This window comes from Platichthys flesus, chromosome 14, assembly GCF_949316205.1.
Source record: "Platichthys flesus chromosome 14, fPlaFle2.1, whole genome shotgun sequence".
NCBI classification, from domain to species: Eukaryota; Metazoa; Chordata; class Actinopteri; order Pleuronectiformes; family Pleuronectidae; genus Platichthys; species Platichthys flesus.
The window spans coordinates 7995863-8019128 of NC_084958.1; the positions used below are offsets into that span (position 1 = coordinate 7995863).

Sequence of the window (23266 nt, forward strand, 5' to 3'; positions counted from 1 at the left end):
TGTTATAGTTACACTAATCAGGGTAATTTAATTTTGACAATACACTTACAAGAGAGCGTGACAGTGATGACCCACTTTTCTAGAGTAAATTTTGAATTCATCTTCTCCAGTGATGTTTCAGAGAATCCTTATAAATAGTGAACAAGTTATGACACTGACATGAGGCTGCTACAGTTTCACAGTTTTTGTAGTGGTTGAAGTAAGTCTACCTGGGATGGTTAAAATATTATGGCTAATAATCGAGATATATATTCAGAAATTGAATGATTTATATTTCTGTAACCACATGGTGGTTCTCTATAAAAAGCCTGATAAAAATGATTAAGGAGTTTGAAGGCTGGGACTTAAATAAAACATTGCATCATGGGAAATGTACAAAGCAGTGTTTCTGGAGCTTCATATAAGGTCAGAAACGTTGACTATAGCAGAATACATCTGTTGCAGTGGTTTGGATTAATCCTTAAAATTTTCGATGATTCTTTTATGCAAGTGCATTGCCTAAATAACTTCAATGTCCCTGTAGCATAACCGCCACCCCTGCATGTACCATTTACCCAGCATCCCTGCATCCAGGAAGAGTCTCCCTACATCAAGTTTCTGTGTTGTGACCTTGAAGACACACTGTTGCTGTGGGTCAACTCCATCAGAAAAGCCAAGGTCTGATTTCACACTCAGTCATTAACACACATATCTTTACTGTCGAAATGACGAAATAGTAAACAGGACTTTTATTACTGGTTAACATGGACATCATGTGACTGAAATCAGCCTAATAAAGGCATCCCAGATTACAAACTAAGTGACCTGTCCCAGATTATCAATTTCAGGCATAAAGGACACTAAAAAGTGTTTCATGTCTCCTGAAGAAAACATCTTAAGGAAACAGAAAGACTGTAATATGTTAATCGGAATTAGTCACAGAAGTCAAAATTGCAAAAGATGTCCCTGATTTCATTAATTCAAACGTGGAAGAAAACATGATTGGCTGCTTGACATCATTACAAAATCTGATTGGATTACTGTAAACAATCGACAGTCATGTGATGAGAAATGGAAGGGAGAGTGTGACTTAATGAGACATGAGAGAATTTCTCCCTGATACAAATGACACCACGTTTCATTGGTCTGGATGTGAACTGGACAAACATGTGGTATTAGTTCTAAAATGCCCGATGCAAAAATAATAAATGTATAAAGTTCTTTACTTCCAAATCTATAACAACTTTTATTTGTGTTTTGTTTCGGACAAATATATTAACATACATGACAGTTAATTGCATATTTTACTACAGCTTTAAAGAAACAACAATAGCGGTTGTGTCCATTGTTTCAATGTGCTGTTTATTACAAAAAGACTGTACATAAATTTCGATGAACACATTCTATGTACAAACTGAGAAGACAAATATTGAATTATGTTCCCATGAACATTGAACTTGTGGATCCCCCCCCCCCCCCCCAACACACACACACTTTTGATCATAAGAAAACACATATCAAAGAAAGGCGCCTTGACCTGTGATGCCCTGAAATGCAAGACGTTAAGTGGTAAAACATTACAAAGTTCTGCACATCAGTGGTTGTCTCATGATTTCTCTATGAAAAAGTATAAATAAATCCTTTACATACAAACTGCTAACGGTCCGTCCTCAGCAGTCTCAGACATAAGAACAAGTTGAATGCAAAGCTAGAAAGACAGTAAGTAGAAAAATGTTGTTTTCCTCACAAACAAATCGACCTCATGATGGAAAGAATACAATCAACGATGGGATGTAGTGGCAGATCACTCACTGTAATGACGTTAAGATACGTTCATGCACGGAGGAGGCTCAATGAAATACTCTGGATTTGACCGAGCTGTCGTCTTTTCTCGTGTGCAGAAACCTGAAAAAGGTTTCCTCGGAATCCATTTCAGAATACAAGTTCATGTCCAAGGCTCATTAAGTACACATGATTATGTTCAGCTGTTAGAAACATGTACAGTATTCTGAGGTGAGCGTTTGCTTTGATGATATTTCACAGCGAGTTTTAATGGCACCGACAATCACTTTGAAAGAGCAGGAATCTTATTTTGCCAAAGCAGTAGAAAAGAAAAGAAAACGGGTCATCACACCAGCACTGTTTTTAAGCCCTCGGGATTCGCTTTTCATTTCTTTACCGCAGATAACAGGCGTCAGTCACGAGTAGTACAGACTCTGGACATGAGAACATTAGTAGCAGGCTGATTATAGCTGTAGTACATTGCTGCTGAGTCACCTACATTCAGTGTAGAAGTGATTGGGGATCAGTATGTTCACCTTCTCTAGCAAAATAAGGACACTGAAACCCTCTGTTACATTTCGATGTAGAGCGGCTGTGTTTTGAGGTTGTCTGTAATGGTGATTGTGGTTATTGAGCACCGATGTGAAGCACCACACCATCGATGGCAAACCAGCAGAAAACTTCAACACATGTAAAAACACTCCTCAGAGAGCAGCTGTTATGTTGTCCAGTCCTCACAGTCGTCGATAACTAATCAGTGCAGCTATTCCAACACAATGGAAAACATGAAAACATACGAGTTAGTCCTTCTTTCTCTGCTCCTCGTTCTGAAGCAAGAAACACGTCGGGGCTCTGCTACAGTAGCTGGACAGCATCGGCAAAAAAAGTGCCAGTGATCGTTAAGATAAAAAACTGTGACTTCACACAAAAATAAATGTTTGTACACAGCCCCTCTGCCTGGGTGAAGTTAAAACGACACTGTGAATGATGAATGAAATTAATATTCGATAAAAAAAAATAAAAAAAACTATCTTGGCACCACTTCCACTGATGCTGATGGCAACTCACAGGTGAAACACACTAACTGACAAATGTACTGTACTGGCAGCTTCTCACATTAGTCTATATACACGTTTCCCGTTAGAGAACGGAAAGAAACTCCAAAGGTCTTCTTTCTTTTTTTTTGTTATGCATTCTGTACACTCACTTCACCCTTTTAACAGCGACCTCACCGACACAGAGCATAGTAGATACACAACGCCAGGTTGCTTTGTTCAACCCACATCTGAAACATCTTGTGATTTGGACATCGACAGCACGGGACATTCAGTCGTGTCCTAATGCACTTGTTGATGTTCGTGTGTCCTTTTAGTCCTTTTTTGTTTTTTTTTTACGTTGATGAGGAGAAGAAGAGATGGATGTTCTGGAAAGGAGGGAGGAGTTGGTCTGCTGGTCTACAGTCTGTGGAGCATTTTGTCATCACCGTGCTACACTGCCACATCTGTTCAAAGTGTGGTAATACTTCACTTTCACCATTGCTACTACAGAGTATTAGGCCACGTTAAGGAAAATAATCTGAGATCAAGAGAACTAAGTTGTATTAGGTTGAAGCTGTAGTATTACAAGATTAATGTCATGACATTTCAAATAAAAATCGTAATATCACAAGATTAATGTCACAATATCACAAGAAGTTGTAATATAAGAAGTAAGTTGTATTATTACAAGAAGTAAGTTGTAATATAACAGGAATACAGTTCTATTATTTCCAGAGGGAAGTTATATTACAAGAATAAAATCCTTTGTAGAGAAAATGTTTATTAGTGGTTGACTGCAAGGTTATTGATATGATATTCGGAGCGGTTTCATTATTTTTCAAGAACCACTGAGATTAGAACAAGACTTTGGATGCAGAATGAGTGGGACTCAGGCATGTATTCTCCTTACTGCTTTTTCCTTCAATAAAAAAGGTGTTTTTCTTTGAAATATCTCAAGATTTCAGATTCTTTGTTTCTTCAATGTGGCTTTTAATCTCAGTTGTATGCTGTGTGCAATAAATACTGGAAGCGTTGGTTGCACATACCCAAAGTAACACTATACCTCCATATTTGTATGGTGTTCTTTGTAACGATCTTGATTCATTGTGATTTATTGTGAGGCTAAATGTGACCCGGTTTGAAGAGTCCAACCGACAGTGTAAACGAACAGACCACAGTCATCAAAAGCTTCACCCCCCCCCCCCCCCCCCCCCTCATTTGGACTTTTTTTCTTTTGGAACATAACCTTGGAAGCACGAGCTCCCCTAAAAGAAAAGCATTTAGTATATTCCAAAGACTTCACCATGGCACTTCATTGAAAACAGGAGTTGAATGAATGCTATTGCCACACTGCATACATCTGTACATCTTCAGGGTTTGATCTGTGCTCCAAACTGCAGTACTGCTTTTGTGTCCTGCTCTTTTTAGTCAGCATAGTGCATGATGGACTCCACGTAGTTTCCTGGGAAGAGTCCGGTGACGCCGTTGGCGACGCCTTCGAACCAGCCGTCATCGTTCTTCTTGATTATGTAGATGATGGATCCCTCCATGAAGGACAGCTCATCCTCCTTGTCCTTGCTGTAGTCGTAGATGGCCACAACTGGAAAGAGGCAGTAAAGAAAACAGTTTCAAAGAAAACAAGCGGTTCGCTCATGAGTGGAGAACAGAAGTATAAATAAAACTGTGTCCACATGTGATTTTTTTTCATTAACCTTTCTCTAAAAAAATCTTGGGGGCCCATTGGGGGTCGCCGTCAGCGTAGGGGTCACTGTACTGGACCACTGATGCATCCTCTTCCTCGTAGTCCACAGGTGGGGGAGGAGGAGGAGGGGAGGGTTCCTCAAACACTCCCATGTCCTCGGGTGGAGGAGGGGGAGGCGGGGCCGGGCTGTCTGTTACTGAAGGAGAGAAAGAGTTTGAGAGAGGACGTTAAAAAGAAAATGAAAAAAAAGCACAAGAGAGAAACAACATTGATCTAATGGTGCAGCATGGAATTGAAAATCTCCTGCAGCAGCATTTTCATAACTTTTTCCCTATATCAAAATTCAATGATTTTTCCAAAGATATTTTTCTGTTGGCTACATCAAACCTGCAAAAATAAACAGTATTTGATGATTTAACTATATTTGGCAACAACAAAAGCTACTGTGCGGAGGAAGCATGCACAATATTCTAGACTGTTAAGTTTACGATAGAATATCATCATCTTAACCAAAAGGGTTGAGCCTTGTTATAATGATGAACACTTCAGCTGTGTCAGTTTTCCATCAAATGTCCTCTTAAACGTGCAGTAATCTAATTTTACACTAGATGGCAGCTTAGGGTCTTATTTAAGTTTTAGTTAGGCAGTTATCTCACAGCATCTACTCGTGGTTCTTAGTTCCCTTAACTATGACACATATTCAGATCAGGAATCCTAATCACTCAACACTCAGTATTTATTTATCCAATTAGTTCCATTATATTTTCTGTAAATTCAAACATAGTGTATATATTTTATTATATATTATATATATTTTATTATATATTATATATATTATATTGTTTATATTTCAACACTGACAGGAAGTAGCACCTCGAGGAACTTTGAGAGAGGAATATTATTCGATTCAATTATTAGTGCAATTACCCTAAGATACAGTCAGTAGTTATCACATGTGTTATTTAAAATATATTGAAAATCACAAGTGTTATTTATAATATATTGAAAGTCCTGCAGGTTAATAAAGCCCCGTATGTCCTATGTGAGTCAGTTTAGTGAGATCTAAAGGATTCAGCAGAAAGGACACATTCTTTCTCTCTGTTGTTGACACAGCCGCGATGTGGTTAAATGGGGGGATTGGTTTTGTAGAGAAAATGTGGTTTTAAAAGCTTAACTCGGCTCTGACCTGCTCCCACTGGTCCTTCAGTCTTTGAGCTACGTGTGTGCTTGTGATACGAGTGTCCCCTAGGAGCAGGTCTCCCTGCAGCATCCACTTCCGTGATTAAAGAAAAACTGCACATTTTTATCTCAATCATTTATTAACCTGCTTTTCCAATTAAAAACTAGTGATAAAGCAGCAGAGGACTGGATTTATCTCATGACTTCAATTCCTTTGTGCTAACATACCTGTTTTTCCACTAGTCTAGCAAATTACTTTATCCGTTTCAGCATCAAGAGCTGAAATATAAGCTTTACTATAACATAACTCATCTTGGATTGTATTGGTGTTATCCATTTTCCCTTTAAAAGGTCTGTGTAAACACATCTTGTTTTATAATAACTCAGAGTGAAAGAATCTAGTTGGCGAGGATCATATCTGACTGAATTCCCTATGTGATGACAATTACAATTCAGGCAGAAAGAAAATCTCTGTTAAAATATGTTATTAAGGAGTTGATCTTTAAGATCAGAGTAGACATTGCTTTTCATATTAACATTACAGTTCCTCTTATACTTCCTACTTATATAGAATTCCGTTTTCAGTTAAGTACTTTGGTTCAGTGGGATGTCACAATTCCTCACGTTTGAGCAGACTCCGCCTGTCTGCAGAGATGCAGACTGGCGGAGTCCCACATCTCCGCCAGTCTGCATCTCTGCAGACAGGCAGCAGGAGAATCAGGACACAGCTTCAGGTCACATTTTCTCTCCCCAGTGGACAGAGAGTACAGGTCGCACGCCTTCAGTGACCCATTCATCACCATGGCGACAGACAGAAAGACGTCTGAGGGGCGAGTGCTCTCCCTCACACCCACATAGAGTGCAGGAGAAGATGCACTGAGTGTAGCAAGCCACGGAGCAGGCTGGAAATGTGAGGCGGTTTGAGGATGCAGACACCATTTCAGAAGTATTCAAATAGATGTGATGAAAGTAATTTTCACATGTCTATTTAAATGTTTCTAGAATATTAGCAAATTACCTCAAATCTGTTCAAAAGTACAATTTTGCCATGATGACAATATACTGTTTTTACAAATAACCTTTTTCATATATCAGTGCAAGTATTTCCATAGACTGTATATAAAGAGAGACGATATGATGGCTACAAAAAGTGAAGCCAGTATCTCAATTGCCCTCTAGTGGCTAGCTGCAGGGTAGGTTATGAACCCCACCCATATTAGTGGATGGAATATGGACCAGACTAAAGAAATAAAACCAATATTAAATACACTTTAGCTTTAGGTAGCTCTTACCAGAGTTAGTGTATGCTCAAGTTCTCATTTTTCTGATGCGTTTTGTAAAATCTGTGGAAAATTAAGATTGACAACTGAGGCTGACTCCTGATTGTTCTGGCATGTGTATTGGGCGGGACTTCAACCCCATGATCACTACTGTGCAGACTTTGGTTTCAAATGGGCAAGGACATTTTACTTAATTTCTAGCGAGTAGGAGGAAGCGGCGATGTGCTGTCAATGTTTTTATACAGTTTAATGCATTTCCTTTGCTGTTATAGCCCTGCATTAGCAATTAAAACTACTGAGGTGGTGGTTGGTTGAACATTTGGTTATATGTCACTGGAGGACTTTATATTTCATTCAGTTTTTTGTCCAGCCCTATCTGCTGTTTACGTGTTTGTTTAGTGCAAATGTATCTATGAGTGAGTGGATGTGAGCAGTTTTGTAGTTTCATCTTTGTAAGTGTATGACTTCATAGTTCATAGATATGAATGAGTTTACACCTGTGTGTATATAATGTATATTTGTGCATTTAACTACCTGTAGAGCAGGGCCCACTGTGTGTCTTCATTGATAAGTTTAAGTAAATGTCTATGTATCTGTCGAGTACTTACTGGTTTCCTGCATTCTGGCTACAAAGCCGGTCAGTGGGATCTGTGGGGTCAGCTGGACCATGGGAGGAGGAGGCGGAGGAGCCACAGACACTGGAGCAGCAACACCCAGAGAAGCCAGACGAGCAGCAGTGAGACAGAGAGCGATGGAGGTGGTGGACAGAGAGAGAGGGACGGTACAAGAAAAGAACAAACCACATCATGGAGGGATAAAGCAGAGTTGAGAATGATGAGGAAAGAATAAGACAAAAAGCTTGTGAGCAAGTGAAACAGTGGAGCAAGCGTCACTGTCAGTGTTCTTTTGTGCTGCGTTTTCCAAGCTCGGCTAAAGCTGCTTTTTACTCTCAGTCTGAGAATATACCAAGTCAGCGTCTGCTAGGACCAAAGCAAAGCCTGTAGGCAGTGGTAGCTGCTAATGGAAGTGGTGCGATGTGCTATAGTGACAAGTGAGAATGCAGTAGCAGGCATTTGTTCCCACAACAGCATTGACATGTAGCCGCGGCATCTGGATCCGACCCAATTCAGAATATCATTAAATGCTCATTAGAGCGGTGTGTGTGGATCAAGAGCAACATTTACTGAATGAACTTGTACCTGTATAATGTCTCTCTTTGGCCCCTATAAAGCAGCTTTTTGTTTGGCTGTCTTTAGAGAGGAGATAAATGAATGGACACAAAGAGAAACACTCAAAGACATGATGTCAAACACACACACAGGCCAGGTCTGACTCATAAATCACATGTAATGGAGGGGCGTCTGTAATCTCGCTGGCCAGTAATGTCTTATTATTCCACCCTGCTCTCACCGAACGGCAACATCCATCCACAGCTACACCCTGAGGGCTCAATGAGCGGCCTCTCGTACCAGAACAAGGCTTTTCATTGTGAAACTTCTATTACAGCTGCTTGAAATGCAAACTTTACTTTGACTTTAATTAATTTTCAGTTGCAGAGATAATGTGATGCCCCAGTTTAAGTCTCTGGCTGATACAGACTCTGCATCATAGTCTCTCTCCTCCCAGGCAAGACAGGCAGCCTCCTCCTCCTCCTCCTCCTGCGTTTTTGTGCTCGTCCTTTGAGACAGGATCCATCGGAGGAGAATGGCCTGGAGTGATGTCTGCCAAAATAAATTCTACTCCTCCAACAGAAAATATGCATATTTCCTGGGATCCCCATGCCGATCCTCTGATGACGTTTTTTTTTGCCCTGAAATGCCTCTTTTCTTCCCTTAACAAGAAACTGACTTCAGCTGACTTAAGTGATAATGTCATAACTCAATTAGAAATGGTAATGAAACACTCTGCTTCAGTAATTATGATTCATAATTAATATGCCTGTGCAGGGCCTTGCCTGTGCATATCTCTTAGACCCAGAGGACTGATTTTAGCAGTTGAGCAGCAGCTATAGGAGAGGCTGAGGATACATACATAGGAGGTTTTTGTTTCAAAATGGTGTTTTCACCCGTACATACCCACAAGCCTGAATAACTTGTACCAATGAATAACATCTCCTACAAATGTAAACTGTTGTATCATTGTAAAATTCAGAATTTAACTGCACAACAGCAGTTAGCTAAGAAAATGGTAAGCAACCTTTTGAGATTGATAATCAATGGTGTGGTTAGCAACAAGTAGCCAAGAACTTATGTATGTTTTTTTCTACCAGATGGGTTTCGGCAAGCAGTTGTGAGTGACTCCCATTTTGTTTCCAGACAAATCTGTTTCTGCCCGTCCAGACTAAAACACAGACCTGCCCTTTTCAAACTAAAAAGCCTTTCGAAACTTTTTAGAACGTTTCTGCAGCTCTAAAACTCTGGAGGACGCCAGGAGTATCTGTACCAGCAATAATGTGTTTTTAATTAAACCTAGTGGTGTCAATATAACATGAATTTTACGTGTAAGTTCAATTATATTGAAAAAAGGCGGCTCTGCATATTTTGAATGCCAGTAAATGCAATTTAAGATCTTTCTCCCTTGTTGTTAATTGTTGTTACCAAAACCCTTATTATACACATTTCATCACACCAACCATTTAATAAACCACACAGTATATAACAAACTCATATAAAGACATTAAATCTGAGTTACTTGAGTTCTGTGTGTAAGCAGGGCCCCCGTTGACGTGCGGCTGCTGGGAGGAGACGGAGGGTGCTCGACGGTAGGTGCCGGTGGCTGACACCATGGAGGCAGAGGAGGTGGTGGAGGAGTGACGGGAGATCTGGCGGGAGATGGTGCCGAACTGGGACATGGGGATGGGACCCAAGCCGGGGCCCTGGTGCACTGGGGCTGAGGACGTCGCTACTGAAGGAAACGGGGAGGAGAGACGCTATTACTCGCTGTTAATACATCTGCCTGATAAATCAATTTTAGCTGCTGCTGGTATAATAAGAGTATTTAAATTCAGTTTATTTTACAATGCAATTAGTCAATAAAGCTATAAATTAAGCTTGATGTTTGAGACTTATACCTTAGTTTAAGGCATTTTATTTGTTAATCCCTTGTCAGGCAACAAAATAAGGCTTGAATAAAAATGAATGCCGCCAAATGCTACGCATTAATATAAATTTCCTCAAAAATAAGAAAAATATTGGCCTTTTTTTTACTTTTTTAACTTTAAGAAACTCCTGAGGAGAAGACTAGACCAATGAGAACAAAGAAAACAAGCAGCAAACACAGATTGTGTGTTAATTGGAAAAAATTGTTTTTTGACTGGAAAACTAGTAAAATGAGCAGCATCTCAAGTTGTAACAACTTGGAAAATCTGTGAAAATTCCAATTCACATTATACAATATGCTCAGAATTTAGCCTTTAATGTGAACTTAAAATCTTTGAAACTATGTCTGTCACACCTGAGTTTTTTTTTAGCTCTTTGTTATGATGCAAATGTTGGAAAGAGGTGTCAAGGTGTCTAAACGCTCTAGACAAATCAATAAAACACATTTTGTTTACAGCGTCCATGGTTTTTCTACATTCAGACTTCAAAGCTCATGAACACACACAAGTCAAAATAACAATTTCACAACTCCGGGGGGAGAAGAAGCACGTGAATGCACAGAGAGACAGAGGAGAGCCTTCACAGCATTTAGTTCGTACTGTGGACACTAGAACAGTGAAATTACAGATGCTGAGGCTCACCTTGCCCCAAACTGGGAGGGGATGGGGTGGGAACTGCCAGAGGGAGACTGACTGCACTGCCTCCACTGTTCTCCCTTCCGCCACTGCCCCCACTGCTGCCACTGCAGAGAGAGAGAGAGAGAGAGAGAGAGAGAGAGAGAGAGAGTCTTTAATGGTGAGCATATGTGAGAGGAAATCACAGCAGTTGACATCCAATCATTACTCCCTCTTATGTCATTCTCTCAAAACAATATTAGCGTCCCTGTGGCAACAGATTATTTGTGGGCAAGCTTTGTTGTGTTTTTGGGGAAATTTCACACGTAGATACTGAAACAAAGTCAAATTTGTTTTACTTGTCAATAATGGCTCCAATTAAAAAAACATCAGCAACTTTGGACGGGGTCATCCACAAAAATGATGCTTCGATCCCCAGCACCTAGTATGGCAGCTTATTAGGAAAATTAGGCTACTCACTATTTATTATATCAACCATCGCACCTTTCACTTATAGTAAGTAATTCAATCGAATGGACCAGATTTTAGGAAAATCTTCTTTTCAGTAGCTCTAAATTCAAGGTATTTTACCTGGTAAGATCTACATGTCACATGTTGAGAATGTGTCTGAATTCAGAGACACATCTTTCTGAGGTGTCTCGGCTGCATTTGAAGACTGATTGAATCACAGCCGCATGACTAGGCTCCTTCAAATGCAGCCTTCCAGTCCTTCACAAAACAAAGTATCTACCAGGTGGATCCTTCTTTGGCCAACCTATCTCGCGATTCATTGCACACTTGTGACAAAGCTATCGAGCTAGCTTTTAGGATGGCTGAAGTGCAGTAAGAAGCTATCGATGCAAATGGTCAGAGCAGGACAAGCTGGTGACACAAATAGGAAACCCTCCATAGACAAGACGGTCTACGCGGACTATAAAGGCCTTTCTACTCCAAACAGGTCGGGTCCTCTGAAGCAATGGTATTCATAACATGAATGATAACTCAGTAAACATAACATTGTGACATAGAAGCAGCATTAACAACAGCAGCACCCTGAAACGTATTCAGCTGAGTATAAAAGTGTCCAAACCGATTATATATAAGCTTCAGGCATAAGAGGAGATGGTCTATGCTACCTGTGTGTCCTGGGCCTCTGGTTGAGCGAGGCTGTGCGTGCAGGGCTGTGCTGGCTGCCCAGTCGTCCTGGGCTCGTCATGTAGTCATTAGGCACCACTGGGGGCTTCACAGGCTCCAGTGTCTTGTAGGGAGTGTTACGCCTGCACAGAGACAAAGAACTTGCTTATGGAGCCATAGTCTGCTGACCCTGGTGTCATAGATAACCTTTGTAAAACTGTGTCAAAACAACTGTATAACAGTGTAGATTTCACAAATTTTAACAAATAAAATGCATATTAAAAACTACCACAACTGCTTTAAGTTCTTACCCCAGGGTACCACGACCAGCCATGGGAGGACTTGGGGGCTTCTGTGTCGGGGGGTTGGTCCTAGCGAGGGTTCCTCCTCGCCCTGCTGCATTGTTCCCATGTTGCTAGAGGAGCAAGGATGCGTTAAAATACTGCTTTTGTGTAATTCGAATAGCCGACGTCATTGTTCCCTATGCTAATAACTAGGACTGAAGAATAAAAGCAACACATGGGTTATTTTGATATAAGTATCTCAGCTTCACTTTTATAAAGGCATAATATTTTGAAGAAAAACTGGCAGAAAGCTACGGAATAGGAAGCGAAGAGAGATGGAAGGAGAAGCACAGAAAGCACCCCTAAATATGTGACTAATTTCTTTACACTAAGACACAAGTAAAATGGGATGTCACTCACTGGTTGTGGGTGTATGGATGAAGAGATACAGAACATGGGAATACATGTTGAAGAATAGATGTATTAATAAGTTTATTATCTCCTGTTTCCAGTTTTCTTTAATTTACTACAACAAACCAAACACATTCAATTTAACCTATCATGGTTCACACATGTCTATACTTGGAATAGTTATCATGTCTGTTTTGCAACTGAAAGCTAAAGGACAAGAGTGCATGGATACCTTGGAGGGTTTTGACTTTTATCAATAAAAATAAGAGAAAGACAACCATTTCTTACCTTGGCTTTAAGCCACTGAGTGCAAGCAGGCAGAGAGAGAAGACAGAAAATATGCTCATTGGTTAAAAGTGAGTTGTATTATCATTGTAGTGAGAGCAAGCATGAAAGTTAAACATCTTGTATAAATTACTCTTCGTCAATTAACATTTACATACAGTATGTAGAGTGGAAAGAGTGTCTTGAGGAAAAGAGTAAGAGAGTTGCATAGCACATCAAGGAGACTAATAAAGAAATATGTCAAATAACCAGAAATAAACTCTAATGTGGCATTTATCAGTGTGTTTGTGTCTGAAAACCTAATTATTACAGCTCTATAACCATCAGCGCTATTGCACAACATTCACATATTTTATCACATTTAGACCAACCATTTTCATTATCATTAAAAAAATTGGGGAAAAAAATGGTGAGGCCGTTATTGTAGCAAAATTTGTGACAAATGTGAGTCCTAATCCGTCCAAGTGTAAAATAATCTCTGCAATATGCGATTTGTGAATGTGTAAAGGGACATATTTGCATATATTGACTTATATATGCACAAATCCAGTAACACACACACGGATTTGAATGCATATTAGTAGTTTTTTTTACACGCTTTCAAATCTAATACAGATTCAAGACACATTTGTCAATAGTTTGTCTACAATGACAGCCCCATACCAATTCTCATTAATATTTTTCCAGAGCATACGTATCATATTTAATAAAAATGTCAATGTTCAATTGTATAAAGCATAGAAAAGCAACAACTTGCAGCTTAAATGTTTGAATAATTGCTGCAATATGTAGACAGTAATTGTTTCAAAACTTATCACATTCTCAACTTTATTTGGCAGATTATCTGTTACACTAAACCCTGTGCATATCAGCACTAGTATGTCTAGTCTGTGTTCATCAGTGTCTGGAAATGTGTTACAAACTGTAATCACAGTGAGAGTTACTTCAATCCTCAGACACAGACTGCAAATAATTGAGCGGTGGCTTGACTTGACTCAGCTGTGCTGACATTGTAAGTGTTGCTCTGAGAAACGGTGAGGTCATAAATAGCAGGATTGAGGTGCTCAGACTGTTGGCGTGGCTAAAACTGTGTCACCCTGGTAACTGCCAGTAACGCCAATAAAGCCTATTACGGTGAAAGGTTGAGCACAGTCATCCGTAAATGTGTGAATGGGTCTTTTCCATGCTCTAGTCTGACTTCCCATCTACTCATGTGCGAGTTCCCCTGATTATGTGGATGTGGAGGCGGTGATCTCGCCTCCCTCGCTCGGGGGATTCCACCAAGGCAGGAGGAAATAGGCTGAAAGGTTGGAGTGCTAATAAGCTGCTGTTTTAAACACAGCAAGAATACAAATTGGACTTGAAAACAAATACACAAGCAGAAGCACGTCAATGCATGACATTCCTGTGGTGTCTATCTGCATTGGCCGTAACAACGTGTGGACTGTAGAATGAGCGTGCTGTACAAGAGCGAGCACACTGCAAATGGCGCCGCACACAGCTATGGAATGCAGTACCTGAGCAAAACACCAAGTTTGAGATGTCTAATGTTATAATGAGAAGTGTAAAATATTTTTTGGTTTATTACAAAACTGTGGCAGGACTAATTTAATCATGGCAGAATGCCACTCAAGATGATTGAGGGGAAACACCGCACATGAAAGGCCACAGATGCAAATCAGAGATTTCAAATCAAACCAATAGCCATGATGATGATGATCTAAACCGGATTGAAATCAACAAACTTGATGATGGTGCTCTCCAAATCTAGAACGTCCCAAAACTGCAATTTTACAGATTTCCAGCTTGTGTTTTTCTTTGTATAATGAAAGAGGAATAAATATTGCACATGTTCTTGCATCTACAAGGGTCTGCACTGATTTCTGCAGTGATCTATAATTTGCAACCTCCATGATTGATGCTTTATTTGCATAGCGGGCCCGTGACAAATGTTTCTCAGTGAGCCAGCTCTCACAGGAGGAAACACAAGCTTCTGAATTTGAATTAGCGGATGTTTGAAAATCAGCCGACAACCACTATCTCCACAGACAGACACGCGGAGAGGGATGAAGAGGCCGTCTCAAACACACAGCAGGAATTTATGATTCAATCAATCAATGTACATGAATGTGTGTACACACTAGTCTAATGCACACAGACACAGAATGCAGTGTAAAAGAGGCAAAGAAGTGGGGGGAGGAGAGAGCGGATGGATCATGGAGAGAGAGAATGAAAGATGGAAGAATGAGTTGGAAAAAAGGATGAAGGAACATTTTCCCACGATTCAATTCAATGTGATGGTATGAGTAACACTTGGCTGAAAGGTCTCTTTCTTGCTCACACTCTGGACTTGACAAACAGACAGACACACACACACACAGACACCCACACACAGACACACACACACACACACACACACCACACACACTAATGATTTCCAGCTTTGGCATGAACAAACAAGGACAAACAAAGCTTTTAGCCATGGTCTGCTACCAACGTATTCAAGGGTTGTTACATTTATATGGTCCTCTACACATAATGAACAAAAAGGTCAGTGTATTGATTGACCTGCAGTGTGTAAGTGAGTCATGACGGCACACAATCTTGCAGACAAAGCTTGTTCACATGAAGGTGTGAACTCCACTAAGTACGTGTTTCCTGTCTAATCGACGCTGCAAATCAGGACAATATATCAAAGTAATGAGTCTGGGCTTCACAGAAGCTGCAGCAGTCTGGATTTGGAGAAGCTAGAAGAGTTTCAAATTGCTTTTTAAAAAGCAGTAGCGAAAAAAAGAACACATATAAGGATGCTACAGCAATATAGGTAAATTACTACATTGTCCTTAAATTACCTTTAAGTCTTTTATGACTATGGAGTTTGCTCTGCTTGCAACAGGGGTTTTATATTAAAATGACAATCAGAGAAATCTTACCTTGACGCCGTGACCCACATCATCCAGCAGCGTGTAGTCGATGGGCTTTCGGATGTAGCGCACCGGCCGCTCCATGTTGCCCGGGGCGATGATCTTGTGGGTGCGAGAGGTGTTTTTATTGGTGGTCAGGATGCCGATCTCCCGGCGTGCCACCTTCTCTTTATGAATGTCCACTGTCTGCAGGAGAGGTAAGAGAAGGGAGCAATGACTGGTGGGATATAACAGATATCTAAGGGTTTAGTTTGCTTCCGGTAAATTCTGTAAAATAAACAGCTTAATTTTAGAAAGTTAATTACGAGAGACAGGCATGATTCTTACCTCCAGCGAGAAGATATAACAATATATCTTTATCTATCCATGCATTTATCTATCTATATATATGTTTCCATATCTATGACACCTGCTATAATTACAGTAATGCAATTTACAATTAACCCCTTTCAGGACCATATTGTGTGATATTAAATAGCCACAGCAAAAATAGGAAAGATAATAATAATGCATTTATATGTAAAGGATAATTGTTTTTGAATATACTCCAACTGAATGCTCTGTTGAATTAAAATCCCCAAGTCATCCCACTGTTTGGACATACACTCACACTCTGGGTCCAGACTATTGAACTGCTCTACTGGCCTACACCCCAGGGCTGTTAACACAAAGCTCTCTTCTCTAACCCCTCACTCGAGGACCAATTGAAGACACCAGTGACCTCCATCTCCTCCGCAATTTGAGTCATCATCACTCAAGCGCCTGCATGGACTGCCCTTCAATTTATGAATGATGGATGAAAGTGTAAGAAGTGAGAGATGTAGCGAGCAGCCTACTAAATGAAAAAAGAAACACGAGGGAATGTGGAAGATGGAGGGCTTCATCTGATGAGTATGAGGTCAAACTTGGGAGGATGCTGATGGATTTAATATAGTATACATATACACTGCAAACGACACATTGCTGTTTGAGTGTGTATGTGTGACTTCATTTTTTGTAAGTAAACCCACACAGCAACGAGGTGAGACATCAATAACCGCTCATATGTGTCAACCAGCAAACCAGACAGTTGCACAGCTGCAACCGCCTGGAGGAGCGGAGGAGCCGACAGCGAGATTGAAAGTCTGAGAGTTGCTGTGATGTTGACCCACAACCGCCACTCCCTCCTGCTATGCAGTAACTCCATTTGTGTGTGGCTCCGTGAAAACGTAGAGAACATGCTCTTTTTTTAGGAGAGGAAACTGAAGCGACACACCCTGCTTCAGTTAGGAAGTAAAAAAAAAGAAGACCTGCCTTCTTCCTGTCAGTGACAGGCGGGTAGGGGCAGAGTGCAGATAACAGAAGGTGATGAAAACTAAAAAGGACAGAGAGACACAGACAGAGAAAGAAAAGAGATAGAGACAGAAACAATGTAGAGTAGAAACTTCTGCCACGATCAAAAGAAAATAAAGAATAAAGGAAAGTGGTGATGGGATAGACACTGTAAACAATTTAATTTAAGGTCTCCAGATTTAGGCCTAAACCTTTAAAACTGTACAGCAAAATACAAATGACGTAACCATCCACCGTCTGTTACTGTTTTACAATAATACATTTGTCTTGACAATGGAGACCTCTTTGCTCCGTTTCACTATTTCCAATACATGCAGATTGCAGAAATATCATAATCAAAATAAGGTAATCTTTACAAAACATCTAGATGTAATTTACCTTAACGGATTATACGTGTGGATATGCAGAATCTGTAGAGAAGGGAAAATATTCTAGGGTCAGAATCCTTATGGTTTCCATTTCGGGTTTGACCAATTACATTTGAGAAGGATTTGGTTGCCAGCAGATAAATACTGACTAAAATGCCTCAGCTTTTTACTTGATCTGTATTTATATGCAGATAGCAGTAAATACAGATCAAGAGAGTAGCAGAGAGTAGCCAAAAGGTTGTTTGTGTTTTGTGTGAAACCTTCGACTCGTGTGATAAAAAAAACTAGTCGGAATGTAACAGTGTACGAGATTCTTGGCCTCGATATCCGCTGTCTGTACCAGAAGCCCCAAAATATTGTCCGTTGGCTCCAGAGACTAATGTCGATAGCTGACGGGCTCTGAGATTGACTAATCCTTAACTCTGTCTGTCCTTCCTTCACTCACCCTCTTTTCTGCTGTAATAGTAATAAATAGAACAGATCAAGCTGTAACGCTCAATGTCACATCTATACTTATGCTTAAGACAAAACATCTGAGCTTAGGCAAATCGTTCTTTACTGCACCCAGTGGAGCAAGCTGGTGGTATGTTTGCTGTTGCTGTGTTATTGTTAGGAGGAAAGTAATGATGTAGACTGAACTGAGATGATTTCATACACCATGATCTCATGTAAGGCTTGGTACACAAATACTCTGGAGTTATGGAAGAAGCCTTCAAACTGTTTGGATGTGTGTCATTATCCCTTTTTAATTTACACAATTCGATTTTAGCTACTTTGATCAATGAAACTGAGCTCAAAGAGGCAGAAGCGGGTCACTGAGCTGATGAACGACAAGAAAAAAGGAGGAGACGAATCAGAAAACAAACAGGCAGAGGGGAATGCAGGAAATGGAAAATAAAGTGTATAACGACTCATGAGAAGGTCCTCTATGTTTTCCATGGGAATAGAATCAAAAAGAAGTAGTTCCAATTTGTTCACTGGCGTGCTGTTTTTAGGCTCAGACACAATAACTGACTGCAAACCATTATGTTTCACTGCTACACACAAAGAGGGGAAATAGAATGCTTCAGCTGTGCCTTGATTAAACACGCTGTTGTTCTGTATTGAGGTATAGCAGCCTTCTCTGCTGTGGGCTCTCAACTCCTATAGATAGGGGACTTGGGTTTGGCAGCAATGTTTAATACCTTCCTCTTACGCTCATATAACACTTTCAAGTCAAGACAATTTGCACAAACAATTCAGTTTTGTCAATTCAGTTGTAAGATGTTAGTTTCTTGCTCGATACTTGGAGACGAATGATCTCAGTCTCACCCACAAATAAGTGACTGTTTCTGCACCAGTTTACTGTCAAGTGTTCACATCAATGGGAGAGAGCCTTAAGTGCTGTAATATTTGAAGCGATATCAGACACATAGAGCACCGCTGACAATCTCTTATCCATAGAAGACTCTCATTGTTCATCATTACTGCAACTAACTCTGCTTCATCCAGCAGCCTGTGGCGTAGAGTGGGAGCTGGATACGCTAACCGAGCCAGGGTGCTGGTGTCAGGGCTTCACTTCAATGCTGACAGGCTTAACGAAGCACACAGGGAGAGGACGGGGACATTCACTGTCTGACAGGCAGGGAGGCTGCGCGCACAGAGAGAGGCTTCATGTGTTAGACAGAGAGAGGACTGCTGATGAAGCAGGACTGCGGGACTGAAGAGGGGCTATGGAGGTCTGGCAGCTCCAGCAATACCTATTCCCCCTGCCATCTCTGGCTGTCTGTATAATGTTTGAATGCGATATGCTGCACTGTGGCGTTATGGAACAAAATAATAATTTGATGTTGTCAAATAAATAATGTGTGGTGTCTGACTGAGACAGCACACGAATCAGGTGTGTCTGTTTTCTCTCAAAATGCTCTTATTGTAGCTGAGCAATCATCAGGAGGACGATGGTTTTATTCAAATAAACAGAAAATATCTTGAGAGACATATTTGTTAGGTTGGCACGATATTAGGAAAACATGCGATAACGTTGTTTATTATTGCGATGACGATATGACTTGAAATTAATAAACAAATGCTTAAGTGTATGATGTTAAAGGGTTCACTGCTAACATAAACCATATAAAGTGAGTGGTCTACACAGCCTTGACATGAAAAAAGCATTATTTCCATTCCAACAGCATGGTTTTATTGGAAAATTCCAAATGGCTACGGACACAGGGACCACAGACAGGTCCACACCCCAAGTGGGAGGGGTCTCGCAATTATCTATGCAGGAAAATCCCTGGGCAGGACCATCAATGATCTGAATATCTTTAATTTATTATCTAGGGCAGCAGGGCTCCATCTGATTGGCCAAATATATTGACATGCATGGCACATGGAACACCGTTTAACGAAGGTCAATTCGTCTTTTGCGATATATTGTGCAGCACAATACTACATAAACACAAAAATACTCCAAAACCCCCCACAGATTGAAGAAGTTAGATTTATCATCATTGTGATGTTGGTCAGAAGAGAAATCTCCTCCACAGTTCAGGTAAAATCTAACTATAAGTCAGGGAGAACTGAGGTGGGATAAACGTTTATGCATAACGTTAGATGCTCCAGCAGCCCAGTGATGTTGTGTGATCTGAGCTGATTCATTAAAACCCCTCTTTTCTCTCTGTACTGATGCACTGGTCATCCTGCTCCCTGCCGAGCCTCTCATCTCTACAGGACGGCTCGATTTACAATGCTTTAATAACCTATTATCAAGAGTGGATTTCTTAAATAAACACATAAGCTGACCCTGTGTGAAACAGCATATTCAAGTAATTAAAAGCACACTGTTGAGTATATCATGAAGCATATGCTGAGAGGTATAAGAGGATTATTGCCTCAGACTGTTTAGAATTAAACACGTTTATTGCAAAACGGGAATTTTGTGGGTGTGACACAAAATTATTTGCAACATTAATCCTTACAGACAGGGCTTATTTTCACAAAGAAATGTTCAGACTAAAAGGATCTTAGTCCATGGAGTTACAATGGAACCGAGATCGTCTCAGCCTTAGGATGATTTAAGAAAATAGGGCATTGGTCTGCAACCAACCACACTTTGAACAGCTACATCCATACTACTACACACTACAACAGAGTTTTAGTGGTGCTAGAATGGAGAAGCTTGGAAACGCTGCTGGCCCCGTTTTAGTTTGATAACTCCGGGTTGCATTTGAGTCTGGGCAGGAAGAAGCGGAGATGTTTGGAAAGTATGACAAAGACACTTAATAAAGGCTTGCTGATTGGGTCTTTTCAGTTCCGATCACCAAGCTTGCTGTTTTGTCAGGCTCTTATTAAATCACTTCCAAGCATTGCTGAGCCTTTCTTCTTTGATAACAGCTGTTGTACAGTTAACCTCTGCATTTTACAACAAAGCACGAGCATGCCCAATATATGTGAGTAGTCACGTGATATGAGTTTTCAGGCATGTTAGTATGGATGGGGATTAACACCGATACTGATCCTAAATGCTTGTGAGGCCAGTTAAATCTGATTGACAAGTTGTGAATCAAAACAGTATTTCTATATGAGATGAGAGACATGTTGAGAGACTGTAGAGATGAATTAATACTGCGTTAGAGACAAAAAGTCAATATGCAGTACGTTTTGAAGACACAGCATCAACAGCTAATTTAAAATGGCCAGGTCAGAAAGAAACCAAAAATATAATGCACTTAGAAACAGGAAGGACATGGTTTAATATTACTCTGTTTTAAATAAATGCCTGGCAACACAGCAGTTGAAAAAAAAAAAAAAAAGATCCCATTATTATTTTGGTGATTGTCAATAATTTTGATTCAACATTCTGGATACAATGGTTAAAAAGTTGTTAATACAGTTTAGTTTGCAGGAAAAATACAATTCCAAACTACATGAACAAGGTGAACTTGTCAAAACAATGTAAAATACTTTGTATCTTGGTGCATATGTATCTTCTGGGGCCGTGGTGTTTACCTGGGAGATGTGGTTGATGGAGGACTCCATACGTCGTAGTTGCGAGGCCTGGATGTCCAGCAGCTGCAGCACATTGTTAGCTAAGGCATTGATCTGGTAGGCCACACTGGCCAGAGACTGGGTGGTGTAGGCCTTGGTCTCCTCCAGGGCCTTCCTCTTGTCTTGGGCCTGGCAAAGACAGAGGAGGAGAAATTAAAATATCAAGAGAAAATACTGTATTCTTCATTGTTACTATCCTATCTGTTGAATGAGTGGAGAGTGACAGGGCAGTTGTTTTAGCAGGAGCATGAACTCACGGTCGGTAAAAGAGCGATGATCTGTTAATATATGAATGGACGTGAACAGGAGTTTATGACTGTGTGGGGGGGCCATAGCGGAATGCAAAGCAGCCTGGAATCTGACAACGATAACTTCCGAATAACTTAGACAAACAACATGAGACAGGTGCAGGTTGGGAGCTGTGCCGAGTGAGCGGGAATGCCAAGACATTGCACAAATCTGTTCCTGGCAACTTTAAATAGCAATGGAACTGAATGGACGTATTTATTTATACTTCGGAAACACACCAGGGATGCTGAAGGTCAAATAGAGAACTACTCCAACAAAGGACAGTCAGGTCATTTTCAGTGTAAAATATTGAGCTGATTTTTCTTTTCCTCAGATAGCGATAAAAAAACAAAGACAAAAATGAAATGCAGGGGGAAAGGATTTGTAACTATTTTATATCATATCACCTTCAAATAATCTAATTTTGTCAGAATAACTTTAAATTTAAAAAACATTTAAAACTTCCTTGGAATCAATTTCAGAATCAGCTACACTTGATTGACAGACCAATCACTTCAGTTGAATTATTCACACCTGGTAGTATTGCATTGAGTAGATACAACAATGTGAAGTGGCTAAAGCCTGATCAAAGAGTCACAATATGAGGTAATACACAAGTGACCGTTTAATAAGCAATCTGGACATATAAGCGACCAGCATGTTGGTTCTTCTGTTTATCTTTTTGCCTTTCTCTTATTTTCTGACCTCACATATAGAGTATTTAATACAGCTGTCAGTCAGCCAGTTCTACACATGTGTGTTTCTAGGGCCTCACTGTTGCTGTCCAACCAAAAATAGAAAATACATTAAATTTCTCATTTAACTCGCAGGGTACCATGCACGCTTTCCAAAATGTCAAACTATTCTTTAAACTGCTAATACCAGCTGAGTTGAATGTGTTGCCATTTGTTATACTGTTCAGTAACTAATTATTCTGAGCCTACTTTTAAAGCATTTATCTAACAAATGCATTTGAGTTTGTCACCAGATAGAGTCATTTAGGTTGCGGTTTCCAGCCAACAGCTTTTATTTGTATGTGTGTGGCCTGTACCATGACACCTCTTTACTACAAGACCACCTGCTACCTTACAAACCACCTGCAGCAACACAATCTATTGCAGATGTCTGATTAGACCTGCAGGTCAGCCCTTGACTGTGCCACCTCTTACTCACAGTTTGCAAATCACTGAGGCAGCAGAGGAAACGTTGCAGGTTTGCTCAGCACGATCCCAGAGATATGAGCCTGAAGCCTGTCCTGATACCTGAGCATGGAAACGCTGACTTATTCCCAGTGTCATATTCAGACGAAAATTCCCTGCAGAATCAAATGTAATCTACTGTATGTTGATCTCATGAGTCCATTACACACCATGGTTATCAATGGTGTTGAGATGGTTACACATTCATACATATAATTCATCATTGACACAGTGTAGAATGTGCAGTAGAGAGGGGGCGGATCTGAGGAGAGGTGAAAAATTCAAATAGAACCAAACTAATTAAAATAATCTGAAAATATCCTGCACAGAAAACCCCCTGG

At 40.3% G+C, this 23266-nt stretch overlaps 1 protein-coding gene across 5 annotated transcripts; it reads right to left on the minus strand.

The window, feature by feature from the left end:
* Positions 1 to 1248: 1248 nt before the first annotated feature.
* LOC133968681 (abl interactor 1-like) lies at positions 1249 to 21567 on the minus strand (the record flags this gene model as incomplete). Of its 5 annotated transcripts, none has more annotated exon segments than XM_062404852.1 (10): positions 1249 to 4398; positions 4511 to 4696; positions 7568 to 7657; positions 9651 to 9860; positions 10699 to 10799; positions 11808 to 11948; positions 12117 to 12220; positions 12789 to 12803; positions 15719 to 15895; positions 21400 to 21567. In XM_062404852.1, coding segments are annotated over 10 exon segments (1368 nt in total), but the record flags the coding sequence as incomplete, so codon positions are not given.
* Between the last annotated feature and the right edge of the window lie 1699 nt (positions 21568 to 23266).